The sequence below is a fragment of the Pholis gunnellus genome (assembly GCF_910591455.1).
Source record: "Pholis gunnellus genome assembly, chromosome: 10".
Taxonomy (NCBI): domain Eukaryota; kingdom Metazoa; phylum Chordata; class Actinopteri; order Perciformes; family Pholidae; genus Pholis; species Pholis gunnellus.
Window position 1 is genome coordinate 20,884,354 of NC_136537.1, and position 8,432 is coordinate 20,892,785.

The window sequence follows — 8,432 nt, forward strand, 5'->3', positions numbered from 1 at the left end:
ATTCGTGTGTCCTTTCACGGGATCATTGTGCTGTAGTAAGCTGCTGCGTTTGATATTCAGTGTGCATCTCTCTCTTTTTTTTCATACGGCTTTCAATACAATCCGCTCGGTGGCTCTCTTTATCCACACCCTGAGTAAACTGCGGTGACAGAGCCTGCGAGCTGCACAGCTTGCGTATCAATAGAACTGCATCGTTTTACTGGGCCACTGGACCCATCTCATAAAATGAGGCCAAACTGTGTTATTTTCATTTTTATTTGGTCTTGGGCTGCTGCGCAACGGCTACGGAGCGCCGCGGGTACACCGTGCGTCCCTTCTCTCTTTACATGCTTTTATTTGGAAGAGGGAAATAAGCGCCAGCCCCGGCATAAACACATTGGCACACATATCTCGTTTCCGCGAGCACCGGTTGGTTGGACGCGCAGTCATATCCACATGAATTGTGCCTGTCAGATGGGCGGGCGCAACGCGGTGACGTGGAGGTCTGTGGAGACGCGCAGTTGGACAGTGCGCAGGCAACAGCTGAAATGAACAGAGAGCGGTGCAGTGTGTGTATGCCTCTGGATCTAATATCACCTACCTGTCCTTGTCACTCTGATAGTCAGCCGAGGTAGCCGCTGTTTACCACCGATGCTAGTATGGCAGCACTCAATGGCCCATTTTAAAGCAACTTTAAACAGAAAGAAGGTTTCATCTCTGCCGCAGGAGGAACCGCTCTGCTGTGCGTATTTTTGGAGAACAGAACACATTCCGCAGACGGACTTTCCGCTCATCCTTGCTGTACTGAAGGGACTTACTCTGCTTTTGACAGCGGGTTTTAAGATCTTCTACCGATGAACTCTATGAGGGATCCATTAAACATAGACCATCACCACGTTACAGGGAATAAACTTGCCTCCACGCACCACACGGCTCTGGCGATGGCCTCCACTTTACAGCCGCTGCAGCGGTCTGTGGACTCTAAACACCGGTTAGAGGTGCACACGGTGTCGGACACGTCCAGTCCGGAGTCTGTCGGTAAGAACCGCACGGGATGCAGATGTTCTCAGCCAGGCGCCGCAGATGTCATCTTGACATCAAACAAACGGTGGCTCCCATTAATCTGTGTAAAGGGAGTTTCACGTGAATGCTAAATAGGCGATTATAGCTGTCATTTTATTCACAAGTAATCCGTTTTGACACTGGCCTGTGTGTGTGGTGTTGTGGAAAGTTTCTGTGTTATGGAAATGAAAGACAGATTGTCCTGTGTCAACTGGAATTAGTCAGGCGTTTACTCCGATACTGTCTGCTCAGATAAAATGAAAAGGTAAATTTACTAAAATCCAATAGAATTAAGAAAATATATATATATATATATCGTATTTTAAAAAATATATAATTGTATGAATCACAGGATTTCTTCCTCAGTGAAGTCATATTGTGAACAGCTCATCCATTTCCCAACAGTGTCAGGGGTTCAGGATTTAGTTTTGTTCCCTCTCTATAGCATGCAACCCTTAATCCGCCTGACCCTGACTGAATCAACTTATTTCCTCTTGACAGAAAAAGAAAAGAACCAAAGCAAAAACGACGACTCCTCAGACGACCCTAAAAAGAAGCGGCAGCGGCGGCAGAGGACTCACTTCACCAGCCAGCAGCTGCAGGAACTGGAGGCCACCTTCCAGCGGAATCGCTACCCGGACATGAGCACGAGGGAGGAGATAGCCGTGTGGACCAACCTCACAGAGGCCCGGGTCAGGGTGAGTACTCCCTTGGGTGCTAAACAAAACAATCCGTGTGTATAACTTTGGGTAATTTGGGCCAATCGCCCGGTTAACCTCTCAACACCGTATACCTCATCATTATTACGCACGGACACCTAACTTTACGCACGGCTGAAAATGTCATGAAAATAATGTAAGACATCGGGGTTTTTTTCTCGATAGAAAACAAATATAAGAGTCTTGTTTAAATACACTACTGATTCAAGCTCAATTGAATTAGATTTTATGTGTTTGTCTAGTCGGCTAAATAGAATTCCAAACCCCTAACTCCTCTGCACACAATGCAAAATAATCCGTTTTAGCACAACTAAATGTGTGGTTGTCGACACACTTTTAATCTGTTCAGTAATTTCATAATAAAATTTGACAAAATAAATTAACTATTTGTTATTTGCCCATTATGTGTTATAACACTATTACGTTGTTAACAGTTGGGGCTGTTGACATTTGTCGGTGGTGGCAGATACCAGTCGCGTTCTCCCGTTCGTGTGAAAGAGGTGCAAAGCTTGTATTTTGCGATTGCCGCCCTGGTGCTGTGTGATTAAGGTCAGCGTGTTAGTAGAAGCCTGCGGAGGAACACACGTCCTCTCCACTTAAGATGGTGCAGTGAGAGCCCGGTGTGTATTCTGCTCAGATAACGAGGGATTCAAAGCGGCATTTGTCTGCACGGGGGAAATAACGTTTTAAGAGTGTTTGAATTTGTAGACGTTAAAAATATTTAAATTAAGCACCAACACGATTAAAGTAGAGTTAGTAAAAATTAGAGATACTTAAATATATAGGCTGTAAAAACGGACGTTATTGTGAAAAAATATGTCTAACCTGCTGGTATTTCCTTTGCTCTAGGTTTGGTTCAAGAACCGGCGAGCCAAGTGGAGGAAACGGGAAAGAAACCAACAAGCCGAGCTCTGCAAGAGCGGCTTCGGCCCGCAGTTCAATGGACTCATGCAGCCCTACGAAGACATGTACCCCAGCTACACGTACAACAACTGGGCCGCCAAGGGCCTCACGTCGGCCTCTTTATCCACCAAAAGCTTCCCTTTCTTCAACTCCATGAATGTCAACCCCTTGTCCTCGCAGACCATGTTCTCGCCGTCCAACTCCATATCCTCCATGACTTCAGGCATGGTGCCATCGGCGGTGACCGGCGTGCCGGGCTCCAGCCTCAACAGCCTCAATAACTTAAACAACCTCAGTAACCCGTCTCTCAACTCGGGGGTGCCCACCTCGGCGTGCCCCTACGCGCCTCCGACCCCTCCCTACGTGTATAGGGACACTTGTAACTCCAGCCTGGCCAGCCTGAGACTGAAAGCCAAGCAGCACTCGAGTTTTGGATACGCCAGTGTGCAGAATCCGGCCACTAATCTGAGCGCTTGTCAATACGCAGTGGACAGACCAGTCTAATACCTACCTGCACTGCAAAAAATGTAACCACCATAGCGAGTCATTATAGGCTAGTAGTGACACTTAAAGTGTTATTTTTCTCTAAAAGGAGTGAGGGAACCTGGCAGATAATTGTACGTTTGTCATGAGATTTATGGAATTTCTTGATCATGTGGCATTTTCTTGGTACTAGTTGGAGTGAGACGTGCATTTTTCTGACTTTTTCTTCAAAATATTGTCACTTGTTTCTTGAAAATCCCCAAACTCTTCATTGCTAACAAGTGAGGATATTCCATCCAGTTATTTTAGGGGGAATTATACATTGAGGGTGATTACAAGACCAAATGGCTTGTTGTTGTGGTGGTCATTTTTTGCAGTGTGTGGGTAATCACAAACAGCCGGCCACAGGAACAAGAGACTACTACAACTACTTTTTCATTTTTTTTCAAAAAGGGCACTATAGAAGACTGAACCACTGAAACAAGCTCAACTCCAGGTCGGAGTCAAACTGAAACGGGAGATTTTAGGTTTATTCCCTCTTTTGATGAGTCCAGGCCTGCTTCACACTGCACCACCGTTTAAAAAAAAAAGAAAAGAAAAAAGGCCTGTTTTGTTTTTCATATCTCGTCATGAGGTTTTTCTTCTGGTGGATTTTGGACGTTTATTGTTGACTAATAAGGTTGTATATATTTGAATTATCATCTCCTGTTTGTCGAGGCGAATGCGCTATAACCCTCCAGTCCTCTCCAGGTTCAATTTATCAACGCATGTGGAAAAGAAAAAAAAAAACCTTAAAAAAGGAATCATGTTTTGCTTGCAAACAAAAGGGAATGTACATACTAAAACGCACCCGTTGTGTGTTTCTAACATATTATAAATTTATTATTAATGTCTGTGTGAATATCGATTTAGAATAGCAATTCTGGATTTAAAAAAAAAAAAGAAGCATAAAAAAATGTTCCTGCGACAAATTATTTGGTTTTTGCTCTGTGTATACTATTTGGTACGGAATTATGTTTTGGTTTTTTTCAACATCCAAAAAAACTATTGTGTTTTATTTAATGGAAGTAAATATATTGTTCAAAAACATTCTGATGTTATTGAATCTTTGTGTTGCTAGTCTGTTAGTGGGGTGTAAAGCAATGACAAGTCTGTCTATAGCCTTTCGATTGTGTGAGGTGCTTGTGCGGCTAATCTATAGAGGAAAACAATGGGCCGGTCCAATACACATAGCAGCGAGATGCTCCGTCAGATTAACTGCTGAATACATGTCTGCCCGCTCAGCCAAGGGCCTCGGCTGGTCACTGGTGCTTGAAATAACACGGGAATCAACAAACAGGATTTGGACCACACAACAGTGACAACAGTCCATTAGGGTTTGTTTTTGTCTCTCAGAAGACTTTGTAGTTCTCTGGAGGGGATTATTAGAAAACCTAGAATCCACATCTTTAAAAAAACATCATCTGATTAAATTACTGCGTTTATTTAGGATTTAATCAACAAGAGAAAAAGGCATTTTTCTAAATTAAAATTGTACTGATTTATTTATTTACATGATGCATAAACCATAACTGTGAGATATAAATCACATACAGAACTTTTGTTTGAAGTTTATATGTTCAAGTATTGCTGCCTTTATTTTGTTCCGGAATCTAAATTCCCTTTATGCAGCCTATACCTGACTCGCGCGTGCATCTATTTGCTTTTGTATTGTGGTTTTCTTTTGTTACTTGTCTTCTTTTTTTTGTAAGTCGGGCTTTATAGCGCTCAAATGCACCAAAGCAAAACAAAGCTATGGTCGAGGGAAACTATGATTCACAAGCTTGAGCAAACAATCGCCCGCGCGCACACACACAAAGCGAGGAAGAGATACAGAGGTATGCGGGCCGAAGCTGACTGGAGGCGGGGGATGAGTGCAGCTTCTCGGCTGCAGGCAGTGCGGTGGACACCGGGGAGGAAACACCGCAACACTCCCTGCAGAAAAAATAGACAAATAAATTAGTGGGACTTTGGGGTTTGCAGGCTGAGCTGCAGTCATTTTACAGCCTCAAAATGTTGATGGTGTGAGTTGTTTGTGTTTATAGTCCATCAAATAACGTTTCCCTATAAAATCTAGAATATAGAATATTCAAGGGGGAAAAAAGAGCAAATGTGGCCGCTTGGTGAAGGAGCTGATTTAGGATCTGATGTCATGCTACAAGAGGCCTCAGGTCATCTCCCGAGGGGAGGTTATTATGATGAGAAATAAATCCGTTAGTCCAAAAAGCTGTGCTAAATAACAAACCCAAGAGAAGCATCCTGCAGCCTGAACTCCTGAACTCGCCCTCCAGAATGAGATTTTCTTCTTCTTCTTAAAAAAAAAAAGCTGGGGGGGGGGGGCGCTTTTGTTGCACGAGTGTCACCTTTTGATGGAGTCGGTAACGCGGAGCAATAATCAGCTGACAGACAGGGGATAAGCCTCGGCTGCTGTAGAGGCGAATACGCAAGTCTGCAGCCTCAATACACATCCACACAATCAACATGTGAACAGAGGATGACCTGAAGAGAAGAGGCTTCAGGGGGAAATGTTCATTTGGCTGAAACGGCGCGCAGGACTGCAGACCTCTAACCCCTCTCTCCTCTCCTAGCCGGCACGAGGTAAGAACTTATTAAAGTTTAAATGGGAAAACAACACGTGCATTTTAGCTTCCGAAGCTGCATGTTCACGCACGTTTATTTCCAAAAACAATTGCACAAAATAAGCTTGTTTTCCTGCTTATATTCTGCTCACGTTTTTAGCTGAAATTAATATTCTAAATCCAGACGCTGCAGTCGTTTATGCGTCAAACCACACATTTTAAAAGTAGGACAACTACATGGATCCAAGGAATAACTACAAACAAGAATACCCTTGTAATATACACAATAAACTTTATAAACATGCAGTCCATGTTCCAACAAAAAAAGATACAATTAGCAATCTCTTGTTTAAACCGAATTCAAATGTGTCCTACCTCCGTTTTCGGACAGCTAAAGCACACTACTACATCTTAATGTGAGATTTGTTCCGCCAGCTGATTTAGAAGAGAAAAAAAATTATTCAATGTGAAGAAACACACCGAGCCGACACAGCTCTCACCTCCACTCCGCTGGGAATTCAAATAGAAAGCGAGGAAGTGCAAATATCCAAACATGTATCGTTACACCTCCAATCTAAATAATTAACAATTCCTCAATATTCATGGAGGAGACGAGGCGGGTTGGTAATAACTTCAGGGAGCATGTTTTTCTAGTGCACACGCTAACGAGGCCTGGATTGAATTCAACTATTGCGTATATTTGAAAAACACACACGGTCTTTTTGCACAAGTTCCCTCACATGTTTGTGGCATTTCAACCAAGAAAAACATAGAATATGAACGGAAGCAGAGCCACCTCTGAGTGAAGATTGATTAAAACTAATGCAGGACGCCTCAGCAGGTAATCATTATTGTTTGCATGTAATTATTATAGATATGGCAACTATTTAAGCTTCAAAGGTAAATACTAAGAATTTACAATTGGATATTAATGTCTGATATTGGCTATATTTATAGACAAATGAAGACTTTTGGTTTTGCATGCGTGCTCCTCTCCAAAAATATATGCAAATCATTCTTTCTATTTAACCACAGATGATATCCAACAGGCATTTCATTTAAATTAGTGGAGTTTTAGGTTGCGTTTTATTCTGATGAGATGCAGCGGAGAGAGAGGGAGCTGTGGGTTATGGGTTCAGGAAATGAACACGGATTTCGTTTCAGAGCATGCGGGGTTCTGATCAATAGTTTATTTGGCAAGCAGTGATGCAACAGGCCCAAATTAAATCACAGCAGGACATAAAGTGCTCCAACCAAGCAGCTTTCAGAACTCAACAATCACGATTTGGGCTTGCAGACCTTTGAAAAAGGTGGATTTAAGTCATTTTCAGGTTTTTAATGTAACATTTGTATTTATAAGATCTGCACCATGCCTCAAATAACCGTACAAATATTGTAGACGTCGTGGTAATACACCTTTCTTGTATCTCTGCATACATGTGCGCTTTATACACACACATATGTGCAGTATTTTGCTTTGTATTTTATTTAGGGCTGCTACAGAAGGGACTAAACTCTGCATGTATTTCTGAATCAATGAGGGACAATAGCCAGAGAGAAGAGCTACCAAACACACAACTGGTCTCAGCACTTTGCCCATGAGTGCAGCGGTCAGGCAGCAGAGAGGGCTGCTGCTGTGTGTCTGGGGGAGGTGGGTGGTTGAGGGTTTGGGGGGGGGGGGGTTTGGCTCTGGACCAATGGCGGCCCAGCGGCTTCAGCTAAAGGTCACATGGTGTGACCTCACACATTCTCACCCTCACCTCAAGGCCCGGGGAGAAGTTCTCCATAACAAGATGCACGGACGCCCATCTCAGCTGAACTCTGAAAGCCTCAGAGATTTTTAGCACAATAATGCGATATGAATTGTTAAATTTGCTTTTTGATTCACTGCCACAGTTTGCACACTGCAAAATGAAAAACAAAAGAAAGAAAGTGATACGCCTTTGCCTCTGGCTTTGATTTTAAAGTGTGCTCTGTGTGAACATATTGACTTGCTGGTGTCTGCATGCTTCAGAATAGCCGAACAAAGACATGCAAACTTGCTCGCTGCTGGTGTCCGTTGCATGTATGTTGGCTATATGTTGTGTATCTACGTGTGTGTGTGTGTGTGTGTGTGTGTGTGTGTGTGTGTGTGTGTGTGTGTGTGTGTGTGTGTGTGTGTGTGTGTGTGTGTGTGTGTGTGTGTATCAGCCCCTCTTACAGTGGAGGCTTGGTGCTGTTTCAGGGCAGGCGGCTGGCCAGAGCGTGTGAAAGCAGATAACCAGGGCGAATTTCATGACGCACACACTTCCTGCTCTCTGAAGTATTAAAAAGGAGGATGAAAAACAAAAACACATCTCAAGATGTTTTTTTCTCTCCAAATCAATTTCTACACATTAAGCATGCTGAAAAGATCAGCAGCACGGCTTTCACGGCCCTTGAAATGATCCATCAGGAGAGGCTCGTAAAGCTGTTTGATAGAGGAACTATACCGTGTAAAAAAAAAAGAGAAATCTTTGAGAATACAGTTTACCTGCCGGCTTGTTGTGTGTTACACAACTGAACCTTCTACCGTAGGTCACGATCTGGAGCGCTGGCTGAAGACCTAACATGTTGTTTGAGGTGTCGCTAAACCATTTAGCTCTCGTAGGTCCCCATTTGGACAAAATAAAACATTCAACAAGTGCAG

The 8,432-nt window shown here is 43.3% G+C and overlaps 1 protein-coding gene across 1 annotated transcript; it reads left to right on the top strand.

Moving 5' to 3' along the window:
• Window positions 1-553: 553 nt before the first annotated feature.
• On the top strand, window positions 554-4,213 carry pitx2 (paired-like homeodomain 2). Its single transcript, XM_079167906.1, has 3 exons — window positions 554-1,017; window positions 1,543-1,739; window positions 2,610-4,213. The coding sequence occupies exons 1-3, from the start codon at window positions 834-836 to the stop codon at window positions 3,165-3,167; spliced, it is 939 nt and encodes a 312-aa protein (XP_079024032.1). The 5' UTR covers window positions 554-833; the 3' UTR covers window positions 3,168-4,213.
• The last annotated feature ends 4,219 nt before the right edge of the window (window positions 4,214-8,432 follow it).